The following is a 17,654-nucleotide window of genomic DNA, read 5'->3' on the forward strand; positions in this document are numbered from 1 at the left end:
CGCACTTCACCATGACAGGACACTTATGATTGAGCTGGGCTTTTGAGATCTCATGGGCAAGCATGCATAGTACGTTTCTCAGGAGTAGGAATATAATTTATGAAAATGATCGAAGATCTGGAATTTGAATAGTGAAGAGTTTGATACGAGTGGTGCTTGTTTCTCTATACGCATTCTCATTGTACTAGTGGATAGAGGGCAGTAGATCTCAAGCTTGAAGGATGCGCAATCAAGTAAAGACGTTTTTGGGATATTGGCTGACCCAGCTTAAGTATTCTGCCAGAGATAGCCATCGAATGATGTGTGCATAATATGGTATGGGCAAGTCGGACAGTTTTACTCCGTACTGCTTGTGGGATTCTTATCGGGCTGCATCATGTGGCTGGTATCATGGTCATCCTTGATTGCAGATCGTACTCGCTGCTATCAGATAGATAGACTCTTGCCGAAGGAAATCAGAGAAAGAATTATCATCCATGATTAAGATATCTTTGGCACTGTATTCAGTCAACAGCATGTGCTTTCTTCGCTCTATACTTCACACTCTAACGATATAATTATCATGCAGCCAGTTTAGGCCAATACTTCTTGACTATCGTCTTCTTGTTCACCTTGCCCATGGCGTTGCGCTCGATCGCATCCACCAGCTTCAGCACCGTCGGCACCTTGTACGCCGCCATCTCCTGCTTGAGCTGCGCGCGCAGACTGCTCAGCTCCAGCGGCTCGGTCTGTATAATAATGTCAGTCTGAGTCGAATCGATGCTAATAGCAAAACTCACCCCGGCTCGTTGCTTGACCACCGCCGCCACCCGCTGCCCCCATTCCTCGTCGGCCAGCCCAACAACAGCCACCTCTTGGATCGTGTCCAGCCCCAACATCTTCCGCTCCACCTCCAGCGCCGAGATCTTGTACCCGCCGGACTTGATCAGATCCACCGACGCCCGGCCCTGGATATAGTACGCGCCCTGCGCGTCGCGCCGGGCCACGTCGCCCGTCTTGAACCAGCCGTCCTCCGTGAACTCCTTGGCGGTCGCCTCAGGACGCCGCCAGTACTCGCGGAACACATTGTCCCCGCTGATCTCGATCATCCCATCCTCTTCCACCCCCTCAATGATCCGCCCGGTCTCCTTCTCCGTCAGCCGCGCCCGCACCCCAGGCAGGGGCCATCCCACGCTGCCGTCGATGCGCTGCTCGACCGGCAAGCCGCAGCTGATGCCCATGCCAATCTCCGTCATGCCGTAGCGCTCGAGCAGCACCTGGCCGCCGGTGCACGCCGCAAACTTCTTCTTGATCGGCGTCGGCAGCGCCGCGGAGCCGCTGACCACCAGCCGCAGGGCCTGGGCGCCCGCGCGCGCCGCCGCCTCCTGCGGGGTGCCCCGGAGGCGGGCCTCGAAGTCGTCCACCAGCCGCGAGTAGATGGTCGGCACCGCGAAGAACATCGTCGAGCCGCCCTCGGCCCACCGGCGCCAGATCGTCGCCGGGTCGAACTTGGGGTGCATCTCCACGGTCACGCCCGCCAGCAGCGACGCCGCCAGCCCGTTGATGATCCCGTGCACGTGGTGCAGCGGGAGCACGTGGATGAGCCGGTCCGCCGGGGAATATTGCCACGCCTCGACCAAGCTGCGCGCCTGGAAGGTGATGTTCTTGTGCGTAGTCACGCAGCCCTTCGGGTTGGCGGTTGTGCCGGAGGTGTAGATCATCAGGGCCCGGCGCGTGAGGGCCCATTGGTCGGACTGTAGAGAGAAGAAGGCGGGCATGGCGAGCGCCGCGAGTTCGGTTTCCGTTACTTGTTGGAATGGGGTGAGGTGCATGAATGGGATCTCGGTATCATTGCTGCTGCTGTTGATGCCCTGCAGCAAAGCGTCTTGGGTTCCGGCAAAGGTGGGATGCAGGATGATCAACGAGGGGTCTGAGTCCCCAATCGTGTACAGGAGCTCTTTCACTGGGTGGGAGGTACCTTTACGGATTGAGCGCCATGGTTAGCAGTCCCAAACCACCAGTCTAGTCATATACCCGGAGCAGGGAAGTATAACTTGGAGTAGTAACAAGAACAAAAAGGAAGCGAGAACCTACAAAGGGGCACGCACACGCCCCCTGCCGCCCAGACGGCCCATTGCGTAACGACGTAATCATAGCCATTGGGCACCAGGAACGCGATCCGACGCTCCTCCAGGTCCCCGGTCTCCGTGAGCGCGAGGGTCTCCAGCAGACGCTGCTTCAACGCGGCCGTATCGGCCAGCAGCTGGCGGTAAGTGAACTGTTGGCCCTTGGTGGCATCGTCGACGGCGATGTGGTCGGGGCGAGTCTGCGCATGCTCCTTGGCCGCGCAGAAGAGGGGCAGCTCGGGCAGCGCTGCCAGTCTTGCGGAGCTTTGATTCAAGAAAACGGTGAGTCGAATGGGTGTCTTGTCGGCAGGGGGTAATGTGTTTGTATCTTACCTCGACGGCGATGAGGATGTCTGGTCCTGTGCTTCTGCGGTGACACCCATCTTGGCAACGAAACAAAGGGGAGTAAGAACAGAAGAAGAGGGGGTGTCTAGGATCAAAACAAGCGCGCGTGTGTGTATGGAAGAGAAAGAAGGAGACTAGAAAAAGAAAAAAAAAACTTACATGAATCAGCGATGCAGCCAGTCTTTCCCCGCTTGTCCCTCCATTGCTCGTTACTCGTTATCGATCGACCAACTGCATGCCGCTTCGGTGGGTGCATCCCTTCCTCGGCTCTACTTCTGGACGCCGATGGCCTCCTCGGCTTGGGGCGGCAGCCGGGCGTGTTTTCCTCTTACGTACTGGACTGCTTCTCGTAAAGAGACAGGCATCTCGTCAAATTTGTCGAAATTTACAAGCGTGGCTGATTGGTTGCTCTTCAAATTCGTAGATAGACATTCTAGAGCAAAATTCTGTCCTGTGACCTTCAGTTGGACAGTACAAGACTGGGTATATATGCCCTGGCAGTGACGGCAGTGACGGCAGATCGGTGCCTGAGGACGCAGTATCCACTCAGATAAGAGCAAGATCGTCCGTCCACTTCTCGGGCTTATCCCCCTGGCCGAAGTCGGCCCGGGTGAAGACAAATCCGGTACTCCACGTGGTGAATCAGTAAGATGTAGAGCGCATGCTGTCTGATATCCATTAAGTGGATGACGCAGATCAGGCTGGCATATGATTGCATGCATGTAAAGTTACATTTCAGAGCAACTAGCTTCCACAAAGCTGAATCGTACATAACGGAGCCTCCTGAGGCTGGGTAGTGAAAATAGAAATATAGACAGGCGTTCGCAGAGTAACAGAACGCTACAGATCAAACTCATCCCCATTCTCAAATTACCGGCGACGCGGCCGCCGCAGCTTCAGCCAAGCCTGAGATCAGCGACTCCGAGCGCGTCATCTGCGGTCGTTCGGCCGAATCCTCCACCTCCAGCCCCTTGGCGACCAGGTCGGTGAAGTCGACTCCAACCTCGGTCAGCAGGTTGGCATGTTCGTGCACGATATCAAGACATTTCTGGTATACGGTGGTGCCCCGCTGCACACTGCTCAGCTGCCGCGTGAGGAGCGCATTGAAGCCGTCAAGGTGATGCTTGGCCCATCGGATGCTGGCACTGGACATGGCCGGCGGGAAACATTGCTGATAGATGCTGATAGTGTTTTTGATCAAGGTGAAGTATACGTAGGAGATTTGGAAGATATACATCGGGAGATCGCCCTCAAAGACACAGGCTCTGTGGCACGTCAGTTCAGCTCAATACGATGGAAGCAGACAAGAACCCACCTGATCCGCTTGGATATGACATCGGTTCGCGCCTTGAGATAGGCCTCCCGAGCTTGATCCTCGAAGCCCAAGCGCATCAACCACGTGGACTTAGTCTTAGTCGCTTGGGGGAAGGAGGGAGTGTCCACCAGAGCACGCAGCAATACTTCAGCCAGGGCGGCCGCACGCTCATCCACCTTGGTTGTGATCACGTCCTGCGCGACCGCATTTCCCTTTAATCCTCGAGCAAGTTTGCGCAACCGCTCGATGTGGCCCACAGCATCCTCGAACCGCTGCAGAGCAATATCAATGTCTAGCTCGTCAATCTGGCCCTCCACCCACCGCAGGTTCTGTTGCTTGCCGTCTACGTCGATGCGCAACTCAGGCTTGTCTCGTCCACCGTCCATACTGACCGGCCGATCCGGCTGAGGAGAGTACGAGGCGTGGCGATAGCCTATCACCTCAGGGGCGGCTTTGCTGGCGGCCTCGGTTTCCGACCGGAGGTTGCGTCGAAGGTCCTCGACCGTCTTTCGAAAGGTGGCCAGTAGGTCGCTCTTGGCTGAGCTGTCCCGCTTGTCATGCCGGTAGGTGAAAGGTTTGCCTCCGACACGCACGTTAATGGCGTTGGTGATGCCCCGGTCTTCAGCATCCTCGCGCGCAACCCCCGCGCCGAGATTAGCTCCGAGATCGATCATATCCAAATCCTGAAGGGGCCAACATTCCTCTGCCACCAGCTTCGTAGGCACGGGACCACGATGGCTACTCTGATCCACGCGCTTGCGTTTCTTGGCCGCCACCAGCAGGTGATCGTTCAGCAGCACGATGTGCACCGGGCGCCGCGGCTTCCACGTTGCCGAATCCAGCTCGACCCAGTGCCCACTCTCCATCACAATGTGCCGGCCCGGCACCACCGGTAAGAACTTTTGCGATCCTTCGACGGTCTTCCACAACGTCTGCAGCTGCACGTTCCACATACTCTCAAGATTTGCGACCGAGCTGCGGTTGGCATGGCGCTTGGACAGCCGTTCATCGGGCATGGGAGACATGGGATTAGGGGTGGTGCCGACTGTAGTTTGGCCGAGCGTGGTAGTCAGCTCCGCCATTAGGGTGCGTAGGGTGCGCATTTCTCCTTTGAGCTTTTCCGCTTCTTTACTGATCTTGATGAACTGGGTCCGATTCTGGTATACATTCTGCTGGAGGTCGGTAGATGTTCGGTTCTTGACTTTTCGTAGACTGCGCTGGTATTCCTCGATCTCTTCCTCGGAAGCATTCGCAAGCAGGTTGGCCACATCTAGATCCAAAGTCAGCACCCAAGAAGCCGGCTGGAATAAAAATAGAGCCACGCCAACTCACATTTATCGACGGGCAAACTGGGATCCCGCAAAGCATCCAAGTCTACCTTTGGCGGACCCGACGATTCGGTGGAGGGTCGGCGACTCGTCTCGGGAGGGCTCAATCCTCCATACGTGGCCGGGAGCGGAGGTAGGCCGGGCACTGGCGGCACACCATCAAAATCAGGGATTTGGTTGAACCGGGTCGAGTACCGTCGCTTGACGAGATCGGAGGTCGCATCTTTGTTGGCAGAGCTGGCGGTGGTCCCATGCACAGGGACGGGGGGCTTGCTGACCGTGGAAGCGCTGGTCGAAGTGCTGGGACTGGGGCTGATGGTGTTAGGCGGAAGAGGGCCGGAGATGGGCTTCGGAGCACTAATCTGGGGTCGAGGACGGCGAGATTTGCTGCGAAGGGTCAAGCCACGGCTTTCCATGGTGACGTAGCAGTAAAAGGAAGGGGGGTGGGGAGAGAGGAGAAGATTGAACCTGCAATCGACCGTAGGTAGTTTTAGAGAAAGAAGAATAATAGAGGGGAAGGAGACGACGACGACGGCCGATAATGATGATCAACTTCAGGCACGAAGGCCGAAGCGGGAGGGTAAGTCCGAGGCGGAGAAATGATGATCCTGGCAAAATCATTCCCCAATTGAGCTATTCGCATCCCGTCGTCATCTTCAACTCTCTCCCCTCGAAGTCGACTCGCTACATCTCCATCTCCCGCTGCTGTTTTCCTTGTCGCTGTCTCTCCCCGGTCATCACCTTCTCCTTCATCCCCACCTACATCATGAGAACCTCCACTTTGGTGGCCGCCACCGCCGGCACGATCATCACCGGTCTTTTGGGTAAGGCTCAGTTACGCCGTGCTATCTATGGCCTGCGTGACGTGCGTGTTGCTAACTCGTTTTTGGCACCTGTTTAGCCTACGCCGTCTACTTCGATCACAAGCGCCAGACCGACCCCGAGTTCCGTCGCGCTCTCAAGCGGAACAACCGCCGCATGGCCCGGGTTGAGAAGGAGGAAGCCGAGGCCCAGGGCGCCATGCAGCGCGAGTCCATCAAGGCCGCCGTGCAGCAGGCTCAGGATGAGGGCTTCCCTACGGACCTGGAGGAGAAGGAGGCCTATTTCATGGGTCAGGTCGCTCGCGGCGAGTCCCTCTGTGCTGAAGGTATGTGTTTTCCGCGGTGATCCCGACCTCCGCGCCCTTTCTCCGCAATATTCCGGCGATATAGATACCAACCTTGGAGCAGAGCCCGTTGAGGCAGCTCTGTGCTTCTACAAGGCCTTGAAGGTCTACCCCCAGCCTAAGGACCTCATCTCCATCTACGACAAGACGGTCCCCAAGGAGGTCCTTGAGATCCTGGCTGAGATGGTCGCTATGGATGCCGGCCTCCAGCTCGGCTCCTTCACGGCAGAGAGCTCCGGCCCAGAGAACCATGGTGTGGAGTAAATCCGTCCACCATGATCGTTTCTCTGTGTCGTTTACTCTTTCCTTCTCACTCCGTCCTCGCTCTGCCCCGAACCTGAACCTGTGACCTGGAACGGGTGTCGCTACTGCGGTGATCTCCAGTCTATGCAGGGGTCATGGTCTGGCTGCAAACCCTCCCGGACGGATCTGTCTAAACATCCTCTTTGATCCCGCTTGCTCTCTCCGCTACTCGTGTAATTTCTTAGGTCGTTCGTGTTTTCTGCTTGCCTTATATTTGATTATTGTTCTCCTTTCCCCCTGTATATTTGCATTGGGTCTTGAGTGTCGATGAGACGGACATCTCTTGGTAATGCTCGGCGCCATCATGACTTGTGTGGGTTGATGCTGATGAATTTTTTTTTTCTGTTTTCCCGTGGTTTCCTGGCCCCGGTTATTTGTTCTCTGCTGGGGCGTGTATTCTTAGAAGCGAGCAGTGGTTCTCTTTATTGCTGTGAGACGGGGTCATGGGGAAGAAAATGGGTGCTAGTTGATATAAAAGATGATTATAAAAGTATAAGTTTCCCAAGGGATGAAAGGTATATCTGCGACCGTTGCATCGATGCATGAATGACGGGGGGCCGCTCACTCCGCCGATGATCCTTTGTTTCATGAATCACGGACCTCGAAGTGCGTAATGGGTAAGCAGCGCAATAACTCGCAATTATTCGCAGCTCGTGCCAGGGTCGATCGTCGGTGCCGCTTGTCTCGCCCCAGTGCCGTGCAGGCCAATGAGGGTGAAACGCGAGGTTGACCAGGTCCACTGCCAATTTGCGCGATGGATTTACCGTGATTAAACCACTGGCAACCACTGGTTAGCAGTGGAGGAGAGAATGGCCAGGGATGGGTTCATGTCTTGCTGCCCGGCCCCCCTTCCCTTCTCTGACCTTGGAAGAGTGGTTGTACTTAATCATGCTCGCTTTCCCTGCTTTTTTTTCCCCCTCCAAGCCGATTCTCCAGCGTTAGCCTGAATCCCCTTCGCGACTTCCCTCTTCCTTCCCCTTCTTCGTCATTCGTTTCTTTTCCGTTGGTTAAGTCCTTCGTTCACTCGTTCTGAGATTATTGCTCGCTGCATTCGGTGCTAGACATCGACCTAGAATTGTGTGGCAATCTGCGCATATTTGAATATCATTATCATCATCATCTATAGGAAAGGAAAGGAAGAGAGAAAATCGAATTCGGAAAGAAAAGATGATTCCCGTGGGTGCCCCCCTTTTCAGGCAATAAACCATCCTATACTTCTTCGCAATCATGATCATCATGATTATCCACAACCAAGATCAACAGCTAACCCAGCCTAGACTTACGCTCGTCTGCTCGCCACTGCGTGCGCGTTGGCTACCACCGCCAATGCTGTCACTCCCCTTGTTGTCAAAGGCACCGACTTTGTCAACAGCAAGACTGGTGATCGCTTCCAGATCCTGGGTGTCGAGTAAGCAAGCCCCCGCCGTCCAGGTCGCCCTGGTCATGCCATTATCATAGGAACAGAATCACTGATTGTCGACGGTCGTACACAGTTACCAGCCTGGTGGTTCCTCTGGCTTCAGCACGACCGAGGATCCCCTCAGCCAGCCCGACGCCTGTCTTCGTGATGCCGCCCTGATGCAGAGCCTTGGTGTCAACACTATCCGTGTTTACAACCTGTCGCCCACCATCGATCACAGCAAGTGTGCTTCCATCTTCAACGGTGCCGGTATCTACATGATTTTGGATGTCAACTCCCCGCTCTACGGCGGCTCGCTTGACCGTACCGACCCCTCCGGCACCTACAATGCCGTGTACTTCGAGCAAGTCTTCGGTGTCATCGAGGCCTTCAAGGACTTCCCCAACACCCTCGCCTTCTTTGCGGGCAACGAGGTCATCAACGAGGACAGTGTCTACGAGGCTCCGGCCTATATTCGGGTATGTTGGAATCGGCCTGCGCTCCGCTCATATCAAATGTCAACATTGCTAAAACTTGACGCTTTTCTAGGCTGTCACCCGCGATATGAAGGATTACATCGCTAAGAATGCCAACCGTACTATCCCCGTCGGCTACTCCGCTGCGGACGTGCGTCCCATCCTCGTTGACACCCTCAACTACCTGTCTTGCGACCTCAAGAACTCCACCAGCTCCCAGGCCGATTTGTTCGGTCTCAACTCCTACTCCTGGTGCGGAGACTCCACCTACAAGGAGAGTGGCTACGACGTGCTCGTCGATGACTTCTCCAACTCTTCGCTGCCCGTCTTCTTCTCCGAGTACGGCTGCAACCTGGTGACGCCCCGCACGTTCTCCGAGGTCGCGACCCTCTACGGCAAGGAGATGTCAGCCGTCTTCTCCGGCGGTCTGGTCTACGAGTGGACGCAGGAGCCGAACAACTACGGTCTCGTCGCCGTCAACAGCAGCGACACCGTCTCCTTGCTGACTGACTACGACAACCTGAAGACCCAGTACGGCAAGCTGGACATGAGCAGCATCGAGTCCTCCAACGCCACCCAGACCTCCCAGGAGGCCGTCACCTGCGACACGGCGCTGATCAGCACCAGCACCTTCCTCAACTCCTGGGACCTGCCCAGCCGCCCCACCAAGGTCGACGACTGGATCAGCAACGGCTTCACCAACGCCACCGTCGGCAAGCTCGTCATAGTTTCGTCCACCGCGATCCCCCAGACCGTCTACTCCTCCAGCGGCGGCAAGCTCCCGAGCATCAAGTACACCGTCTTGGCCGACGACGCCTCCAACGTCCCCAACAACGAGACCTCCACCACGACCAGCACCAACTCGTCCAACTCGTCCAGCTCGTCCAGCACCTCCAGCACCTCCAGTTCTTCCAGCAGCTCGAGCTCGTCCAGCTCCCACGAGAGCGCTGCCACCGCCGCCGCTCAGATGTCCGCCTCTGTCCTCGGTCTTCTGAGCGGAGTCACCCTGTTCGCCGCTTTCTTGCTGTGAACGCATTTTCTGCCTATTATATAGAATCTTAGATTATATATTTTTCTTCAGTGCGCCGATGTTCTCACTGCATCCGGCGTTCATCCTTTTGATTGATCGATACGATGATTTTTTTGGTTCCCGGCGAACGTGTTCTTGAATCCCGCAGGGACCTCACCCTGGCCCCGGTTGGTCGGTGGGCGTGGAGACGAATTTCATGTACAAAGAATGACAAATCTGGTCTTTTTGTTCCACAAAGCCCCGGGGGCCGGGGCCATGAGCCTCGCACGGGGCGGGAGACATGGGAATATGAGGTCTTTGGTTGGTTGCTTGGTTGCTTGCCCTGCTTGATGCTACGAGTATATCGTCTAATCCATCTGCTGTATATACCGCACTTTTCCCTTTCAGGCTGCATTCTTATTGCTTCTGCTTGTGCACGTTTATTGTTCTGTATATGTTTAACCAGATAGTTACGGAATCAGTAGTTTCACAATAAGGACCTGACACTTACTATGAAGTGTGCTTGTTATGCTCAGTCTCAGTCAAGAGGGAGTCACAATTATGCAGTCCATCAGCTTTGTAGATTCTCTTCTATTATAGACTTGACTTGTAGATCTCCGTCTCCATTCGATATATGAATCACAAGATACAAAGAACCCGAAAGCACGTCTAGAAACAAAGTCCGGCGAAATAAATAATGCCCGACGAAAGTACACAAGACAGAAAGCGCAACGCAGGTACAGTGCCACAGAACCACAGATATTACCACACAGAGGAAAACCGGCCCTGTAGACTTAACGCGAGAAAAATATGAACAAAACACCTGGCAAGTATCACGCAACAGAGCACAAGATTTACACCTATAGATCCGAAAACTTGAATCAAAGGGCGCGCCCCTTGCCTTTATCCCTGCCGGACGGAGGCGGAGGCGGCGGGGTAGCCGACCACGGGGCGAGGGCGGGGAATTCCTCCGGTTGGCACTGCGACTGGGACTGGCTCTCCGCCTCGGCGAGACTCAGCTGGATCGCGAATTCCAGGTCGTCGATCTCCTGCTGGCGACTGCTCTCGGGCAGGACCGGGGAGGTCGAGGCTGGCTGAGGAGACGAGGAAGTGGAATAGGGGGTGGTGTCGAGCGCAGCCGGCCCGAGATCGGGCTTGGGGAGCGGAGGTTGGTCCAGGAGACTGAGACGGATGGCCTCGGCGATTTCGGGGTCGAGGTTCTCGTCGTCTTCCAAGGGGTCTTCGTACGGGGAGGAGGCGGAGGAAAGCTCGTCCGGCGCGAAGGAGCTGTCGTTTGGACCGATGGTGTCGCTGGGGGAGGTGCTCACGGCGGAGCTGGCGCTGGGAAATGCATTGGGGATGGCGATATCATTACTACCCCGCTTCACCGCCTCGCTGGAGAAGGATTCTTCGCTGAGGAGCTGGGCGTATGCGAGGAGTTGGTCTTCGCTCACATCGGGTCCTAGGAGATCCACGCCGAAGCGCTGGCTTAGATGCGCCCGTTCCTTCTCGTCGGCAATTCTCTGGCGCTCCATTTCCACCCGTTCGTCCTGGATGTAGTCGTTCAGTGCGCCACGGCCGCTGTTATTAAAACGCTGGCCGCCGTCCGCAGCGCCGTTGCTGCCTCGAAGACCGCGACGCAGTCGTCGCTTGCTGGACTTGTACTGGTCGGCAGCGGAGGCGCTATAAGACCAGTAGCGCAGATGAGTGCCCAACGCTACCATGCCACGCAGCACAGTAGGATCTGTGTCAAGGCAGATGGCGCCCGTGGCATAAAAGTTGTTTCCAACTCCATGCATAGACGCCTCGGCTTGGACAAGACGGCGACGAGCGCGAGAGGAGAACCGTGAATTGATGGTCCGAATAGGCCGCGTCGAGGAAGCGAGAGGATCCCATGCCTGAACGAGGCCGTCGTTGCCTCCATGCACCAGGTACAGCGACGTCAATGCTACGCTGGACACCTGCGGCGACTCAGTCTGGATGATGCGAATGGGCCCGATGTCCTTGATGATCTCCGGGTTTTTCGAGGCCGGCGATCGGATGTCCCAGACGAATACCATTCCCGTGGTAGTTCCCACAGCCATGTACCTTCCGCGTTGACCTGGTATATCGGTGTTTGTCGTGGCCTGCTTGAGGTGTGGTAATGGAGACGACATAGTAGACGAGAACGCGGAGCTACCAGACATGCCACTCAGAGGATCCTCATCAGCCGTCAACAAGGCATAATTTGAACGGTCCAAGGCGGTGGTCGTGATCTGGATCGACTTCCGATCACTGAAGTTAAAATCCGAGATGCACCATTCGGTGTTTGCAGCTGTACAAATAGGTTCACCAAAACCACTTGAAGCTCGAGATGGGGTAGAACTGCCGGATGTGCCGGCTAATGAGGGTGTTATGGGTGACTTCACGGGCCCTCCAAAGAGGGACGGCGCAGGAGCACCATCTACAGCGAGGGGGCCGAGACTCAACGGCGGCATGGCAAGCGTGGAAATCTTGCGGGTGTAACGTCGGATCGCCGCCGTTTCATCCTCGCCCATGCCACGGGAGATCACTATGATTGATTCACCCGCGCCCTGGCCATCGTCTCCGGCAAAATCTACCATCAGCTCTCGCCTCATATCCCAGCCCTCGCAGACTTTCCGGAAGTGCTTGGGCTTGAACGAGAGGAAGCGCTCGATCTCTTTCGTCTCTGCGGTGATCTGCTTCTCGTCGAGCTTCATGGCATCAGACGATGATCTGGGGCTGTAGCTACCATCGAGAGGTTCCCGACTGAACGGGTCCGGCCGAGCAGTCCGCCTGGCCAGTTCTACTAATTCCCATCGAGCACTTCTGCCAGTCTTCCACGCGAGCTGATCGTACTCTTCAGCAGTAAGCTTCGTAGAAGCCACATCCGACTGTCGTGGAATGTCAGACAGGTAGAAGACCTCGCCCAGTGCATTGAGGGCAGTTGCCCAAATGCGACGACGCGCGTAGCGTCTTGGTGAGAAACCCTCATCGACAGCAATCGCGACGATGGGAACGCCCGGACAAAGTACCCATCTCGCGGTCACCTGGCCTCTTTCGTACCGTTTCTCATAGGTAGGATGGGGGCCAAAAGCGTACGCTGACAGAACACCAGTGGATGAACCTGAAAGCATTGCAATCAAGCCATCGGTCATCTTGAGCATATTGGAAGACTTAGCGATCCACACAGCAGTGGTACCGCTAGTGATGTGGTTGAGCGCCGGAATCCCCAAATGAGGTTGAGATCCCAGGTCCGACAAACCCAAGAATCTACCGCGTTGCTCCGTCGTAGAGATGAAGTAGGCCCGGCCCTGCGGACAAGCCTCACCGTATATCATACCATACGGCTGACTGACGTCCATGCAGTTCGGCATGCCAGCGAGGTCTCCGGACCCGAGCCCATACTCGGCATCACCAGGGAAAAGATCGGCAAAATGCCGGAACATCTGGTGATCGGAGAGGCCCCAGGTGCCGACCTTGACCGCGGACGGGTCGCTGGCGGACGCGATGCCTTGCTCCGAGGCCCCATGAATGAACACCGGTTCCTTCTTGGTGACCTCCGATCCAAACGAGCCGTGCAGATGACTGACAGGGTACAGAAGCTGGGAGGTATACGTGACCACGGCGCTGCCATTGCGAACATTCGCAGTACGGACGGTGCCGGATCTCTTCGGCGGCTCGAACTGGCCCGGCTTGCCCCGGGAGAGCGACCGCAGCAGACGCGTGCGGAGGATGTACTCGCTCCGCCACGAAGCCAGAGCAGTCAAGCGCGAGAAGTAGCGCTTATCAGAGGTCACACGGTCCGAGTTTTCACCAACAGACAGCCATGCGCCATCCTCTAGCGTGTACGGGCCGGGAAAGTACCGGGAAAATGCAATTCGCCACGCGTGGGGCGTGGTGACCAAAGTGTGCAGCCGACGAGATACCAGCGCGATCGACGACAACGACGGAGGCGGCAAATGTGACAGGATGTGTGTGAGTACCTCTATCAAGCACAGCGAATCAGTCTACCGATCCCTACTTTGTGCAGGGGCGAAGTGCAAGCATACCGTTAGGGAAAGATTCCAGTGAGAAGCCCGAGTACGTCGATGCTGGGGGCGTCATCTCGAAACCCCGGTCGGCGGGGCTCTTGGAGAATTGCGCGACAGCAGCAAGCTCGTACTGGCTGACAGGGTCAATCGACGATGGGAGGGGTGGTGGAGTCGCAGTGCGCCCGTTCAAGGGCGGCTGTGCGCCAGATGAGTCACGGCTGAGACTGCAGTCTCCAGGCTCGCCATCGCGAAACCCAGAGACTCGTTGCTCACCATGTGAATCATGTCCATGCTGGGTGGGATTGAGAGGTTCTTCCGGGAAAGGTTTAACCGGAGGCGAGCGGTCGAAGACTGTGGAAGGCTCTGATTGCATAAAAGAGTTTCGCGGGGTAAGTGGCACAACGGAGGCGACTGAACCAGGGAGACAGTCTGGGTCAGTCGAGAGGGAAAGATGGGCGGAATATGATGGAGAGAGGGAAAGCGCGCGGACAGGCAGGATGGGCAGAGCGTATCAGCAAAAGGCAAGTAAAGGGAACCGTATAGTCTAGGGGGGAAAGGTGGAAGAATTCAAAAGAAGGAGAGGAGAGGGAAGAAGAAAGATACGGAGGAAGTGACGAAAGGAGGGGATCGGACTGATTCGAGCCGGTCTCGCCCGCGTCCCATGATGCAGGTCACGTGAGCACGCGGCGAGGCGCGACTTTCTCGAAAAGGGAATTAATTGATTATTTTACCTTCAGCCCAACAATATCCAACTACTTACTACATACTATTACTTGTATGCCGGCTGCAACGAAGAGTCTTCAAATGCTTCATGCTTGAGGAGCTGCATCTTATCCTTTCAGCCGGCAGCGTAGGCAGCACTGGTCCATTCCAGGCAGCCAGGCGATACATGAAACTCATATAACCGAGTTCATCTTAGCATCTACATTCTTCTCGGTCGTACGAATTTCCCAACTGCCTCATCTCGCCATAAAGATCGACCCAAGATGCCAACTCTTGGCGGTACGTCACCCCATCCACCTCGAAACGTCCCTCAACTAAAAGCCGACCAGACGCGGAAACCATCCGCATCCTCGTGGCTACCGACAACCATGTGGGCTACAACGAGCGGGACCCCATCCGGGGCGACGACAGCTGGAAGAGCTTCCACGAGGTGATGTGCCTGGCCAAGGAGCACGACGTGGACATGGTGCTGCTCGCCGGCGATCTCTTCCACGAGAACAAGCCGTCCCGGAAGTCCATGTACCAAGTGATGCGGTCGATCCGCATGAACTGCCTGGGCGACAAGCCATGCGAGCTGGAGATGCTCAGCGACGCCAGCGAGAACTTCCAGGGGGCTTTCAACCACGTCAACTACGAGGACCTGGACATCAACGTCGCCATCCCCATCTTCTCCATCCACGGCAACCACGACGACCCATCGGGCGAGGGCCACCTGGCGGCGCTGGACATCCTCCAGGTGTCCGGACTGATCAACTACTACGGCCGCACGCCCGAATCCGACAACATCCAGGTCAAGCCGGTGCTGCTGCAGAAGGGGCGGACCAAGCTCGCGCTGTACGGGATTAGCAACGTGCGCGACGAGCGACTGTTCCGCACCTTCCGCGACGGCAAGGTGAAGTTCTACCAGCCCTCCATCCAGAAGGAGGACTGGTTCAATTTGATCTGCGTGCACCAGAACCACCACGCCTACACGGAAACGGGCTACCTGCCGGAGAACTTCCTGCCGGAATTCTTGGATCTGGTCATCTGGGGCCACGAGCACGAATGCTTGATCAACCCGCGCCGGAACCCCGAAACCCACTTCCACGTCATGCAGCCGGGCTCGTCCGTCGCCACATCGCTGTGCCCCGGCGAAGCCGTCGCCAAACATGTTTCCCTCGTGAGCATCACGGGCCGCGAGTTCAAGAGCGAGCCCATCCGCCTCAAGACGGTGCGGCCCTTCGCCATGCGCGAGATCGTGCTGTCGGAGGAGAAGGGGGCGCAGAAGCTCGCGCGCAAGGAGAACAACCGCACCGAACTCACGCGGTTCTTGATGGGCATCGTCGAGGAGCTCATCGAAGAAGCCAAGGAAGAGTGGCTCGAGATGCAGGACGAGGAGCCGCCGACCGCCACGGCCGCCGAGGACGATGACGACCAACCACCCCGCGAGATCCCCTTGCCTCTGGTGCGCCTGCGCGTGGAGATCTCCACCCCGGAGGGCGGCAGCTACGACTGCGAGAACCCGCAACGGTTCTCGAACCGCTTCGTCGGCCGCGTCGCCAACGTCAACGACGTGGTACAATTCCACCGGAAGAAAAAGAACACGGCCGGAACCACCCGGCGGAAGGACGGCGGCACCGCGGAGGTCGACGAGGCGGCCATCTCGCACCTGACGACTCTCGACACCGTCAAGGTCGAGCAGCTGGTGCGCGATTTCCTCGCCACGCAGTCCCTGACCATCCTGCCGCAGAACTCCTTTGGGGACGCGGTGGCCCAGTTCATCGACAAGGATGACAAGCACGCACTGGAGATGTTTGTCAACGAGTCCCTGGAGAGCCAGATCAAGCATCTCATGGCGCTGGACCGCGACACCGACGGGATCGACGCGGCGGAGGAGCTGGCGCAGAGCTCGTTGCACAAGGCCATGGAGCGGTACCGCACGCAGATGGAGGATATGTTCACCCGCGGAGTCAACAAGCGCAGCCGCCACGCCCGCGGGGGCAAGCGGCGCTACAAGCCCAAGCCCGATGGCTGGGACAGCGAGTTCGATGGCGCGTGGGAGGAGCAGCCGGGCGCGCTGATCCACTCGGACAATGAGGGCGGGGACCCGAACGAGGATGTCGCCGCGGAGGACGGTACTGGGTCTGCTACGACAGCCCGCGCATCCTCGACTGCGCGGGGCAGGGGGCGGGGACGCGGCGGGAGGGCCACCGCTACGGGGACGACAAGTACACGAAAGACCACCACAACAAAAACTACAGCCACGGCCGCAAAAAAGGCCGCTGCTACGCCGTCAAAAGCAGCTGCGAGTAAAGGCCGCCGACGTCGCGCGGGGTCTGAGGACGAGGACGATGAAGAGGAGGATGTGATTATGCTTGATGACGACGACGACGACGACGACGACGATGCGGTATCTGGCTTGCCAGATATAAACGAAGAAGACGACGAGGACGATGACTCCCAGGCTCTCTTCGTCAAACAACCCGCGACTCGGACACGGAGGGCAGCAGCCGCAGCAGCAGCACCTCTACCAGCCGCCTCTAAAAAGACTCCAACAACTAGCCAACGTCGCGCAGCCGCTCCGCCTGTCGCCTCAACCCGCGCCACGGGCGCAACGGGGACGAGCACGCGCCAGACCAGAACCCGCCAGCAGCAGACCCAGACGACGCTGAATTTCGTGGGCTCCCAGAGCAGCGGTTCCCGGAGCACCAGGACGAGGGGCGCGAGTGTGGCCAGCGAGGAAATCGACGACGACAGTGATGGATTCGAGCCGATGGCGGTGCCTCGGCGGCGGTAGCGACGGCGGTCTACGGTAGTCGAGTCTGCGGACGTATGACTCGATCGGATTTAGGGAGGGGTCGATTGTAGTGTAGTGCAGTGGGAGGTCTAGTGCAGCATCATCGGCGCATCGGTTTGGGCACGGGGGAACAGAGTTTCCAAATGGCGTTCTCCCAGGTTGTTTTAGCGTGGACGAGTATTCAATTGATCCAATCGACCCGAGAGCGGTTTCTCGGAGCGGAGCTTACGCGCCGGCTTCCTTGATTTATCAAGCTGTAGTCAGTCAATCTACGAAAGTAGGAATTCAGGTATGAATGCAATAAATAAATCAACAGCCTCCGCAGTCAACCCGGGGTGCCTGGCGCGGAGGGGCGGGCGGGCTCCAAGCTTGAGCTCCAGACTCCAAGCTCCAAGCTTCAACGGGGCGCGCGGCCGGTGCAATGCGGGCTCGCGAGAAGAGGTAGGCGGCAAGCGGTGATTGCAGCAGCCAAGCTGGGCAACCACCCAACGGGCACAGACGCACTATTGAGGGACCAGTCCGAACTAGCGGGTGGCCACCCAGTGCGACGAGCTGGCCATTGGCCCCCTTTTTCTTTGCGGGGGTTTGGGTTTGGGTGGCAGCCATGCTAGGTAGACTGAGTCGGTACGGGAGTAGAGACGGGACAAACCCAGGTTTTATCCTTGGGGTCAGAGTC

At 57.2% G+C, this 17,654-nt stretch overlaps 6 protein-coding genes across 6 annotated transcripts; 3 read left to right on the plus strand and 3 right to left on the minus strand.

Moving 5' to 3' along the window:
* Positions 1-560: 560 nt before the first annotated feature.
* On the minus strand, positions 561-2,488 carry BO82DRAFT_363664 (acyl-CoA synthetase; the record flags this gene model as incomplete). The annotated part of the gene is made up of 4 exons (XM_025636912.1): positions 561-728; positions 780-1,957; positions 2,074-2,360; positions 2,439-2,488. The coding sequence occupies 4 exons, from the start codon at positions 2,486-2,488 to the stop codon at positions 561-563; spliced, it is 1,683 nt and encodes a 560-aa protein (XP_025493363.1).
* A 662-nt stretch (positions 2,489-3,150) lies between these two features.
* On the minus strand, positions 3,151-5,580 carry BO82DRAFT_307339 (exocyst subunit EXO84). The gene is made up of 3 exons (XM_025632280.1): positions 5,098-5,580; positions 3,766-5,035; positions 3,151-3,715 (listed from the first exon to the last, which is right to left on the minus strand). The coding sequence occupies exons 1-3, from the start codon at positions 5,507-5,509 to the stop codon at positions 3,316-3,318; spliced, it is 2,082 nt and encodes a 693-aa protein (XP_025493364.1). The 5' UTR covers positions 5,510-5,580; the 3' UTR covers positions 3,151-3,315.
* Positions 5,581-5,761: 181 nt separating this feature from the next.
* Positions 5,762-7,021, plus strand: BO82DRAFT_431191 (TOM complex receptor protein TOM20). Its single transcript, XM_025640682.1, has 3 exons — positions 5,762-5,917; positions 5,995-6,240; positions 6,305-7,021. Exons 1-3 carry the CDS (start codon positions 5,860-5,862, stop codon positions 6,520-6,522), a joined length of 522 nt encoding a protein of 173 aa, XP_025493365.1. The 5' UTR covers positions 5,762-5,859; the 3' UTR covers positions 6,523-7,021.
* Positions 7,022-7,363: 342 nt separating this feature from the next.
* On the plus strand, positions 7,364-9,919 carry gel2 (1,3-beta-glucanosyltransferase gel2). Its single transcript, XM_025632281.1, has 4 exons — positions 7,364-7,737; positions 7,839-7,969; positions 8,055-8,439; positions 8,510-9,919. The coding sequence occupies exons 1-4, from the start codon at positions 7,729-7,731 to the stop codon at positions 9,464-9,466; spliced, it is 1,482 nt and encodes a 493-aa protein (XP_025493366.1). The 5' UTR covers positions 7,364-7,728; the 3' UTR covers positions 9,467-9,919.
* Positions 9,920-10,006: 87 nt separating this feature from the next.
* On the minus strand, positions 10,007-14,292 carry BO82DRAFT_382524 (F-box and WD domain protein; the record flags this gene model as incomplete). The annotated part of the gene is made up of 3 exons (XM_025637940.1): positions 10,007-13,433; positions 13,498-13,842; positions 14,247-14,292. The coding sequence occupies 3 exons, from the start codon at positions 14,290-14,292 to the stop codon at positions 10,327-10,329; spliced, it is 3,498 nt and encodes a 1,165-aa protein (XP_025493367.1). The 3' UTR covers positions 10,007-10,326.
* BO82DRAFT_353154 (MRX complex nuclease subunit) lies at positions 14,257-17,203 on the plus strand. Its single transcript, XM_025634890.1, has one exon. It carries the CDS (start codon positions 14,636-14,638, stop codon positions 16,976-16,978), a length of 2,343 nt encoding a protein of 780 aa, XP_025493368.1. The 5' UTR covers positions 14,257-14,635; the 3' UTR covers positions 16,979-17,203.
* The last annotated feature ends 451 nt before the right edge of the window (positions 17,204-17,654 follow it).

The sequence above is a fragment of the Aspergillus uvarum genome (genome assembly GCF_003184745.1).
Source record: "Aspergillus uvarum CBS 121591 unplaced genomic scaffold BO82scaffold_18, whole genome shotgun sequence".
In the NCBI taxonomy this organism is placed as follows: domain Eukaryota; kingdom Fungi; phylum Ascomycota; class Eurotiomycetes; order Eurotiales; family Aspergillaceae; genus Aspergillus; species Aspergillus uvarum.

Bases quoted from the DNA above. Each gene is read 5' to 3' on its own strand.
- BO82DRAFT_307339 (XM_025632280.1), bottom strand. From the start codon at position 5,509: ATGGAAAGCCGTGGCTTGACCCTTCGCAGCAAATCTCGCCGTCCTCGA. The intron at 5,036-5,097 runs GTGAGTTGGCGT...CTTTGGATCTAG, and splicing joins CAGTTTGCCCGTCGATAAAT to ATGTGGCCAACCTGCTTGCG. The intron at 3,716-3,765 runs GTGGGTTCTTGT...GACGTGCCACAG, and splicing joins GTCATATCCAAGCGGATCAG to AGCCTGTGTCTTTGAGGGCG.
- BO82DRAFT_431191 (XM_025640682.1), top strand. From the start codon at position 5,860: ATGAGAACCTCCACTTTGGTGGCCGCCACCGCCGGCACGATCATCACC. The intron at 5,918-5,994 runs GTAAGGCTCAGT...GCACCTGTTTAG, and splicing joins GATCATCACCGGTCTTTTGG to CCTACGCCGTCTACTTCGAT. The intron at 6,241-6,304 runs GTATGTGTTTTC...CCGGCGATATAG, and splicing joins CGAGTCCCTCTGTGCTGAAG to ATACCAACCTTGGAGCAGAG.
- gel2 (XM_025632281.1), top strand. The intron at 7,970-8,054 runs GTAAGCAAGCCC...GGTCGTACACAG, and splicing joins TTCCAGATCCTGGGTGTCGA to TTACCAGCCTGGTGGTTCCT. The intron at 8,440-8,509 runs GTATGTTGGAAT...ACGCTTTTCTAG, and splicing joins AGGCTCCGGCCTATATTCGG to GCTGTCACCCGCGATATGAA.
- BO82DRAFT_353154 (XM_025634890.1), top strand. From the start codon at position 14,636: ATGTGCCTGGCCAAGGAGCACGACGTGGACATGGTGCTGCTCGCCGGC.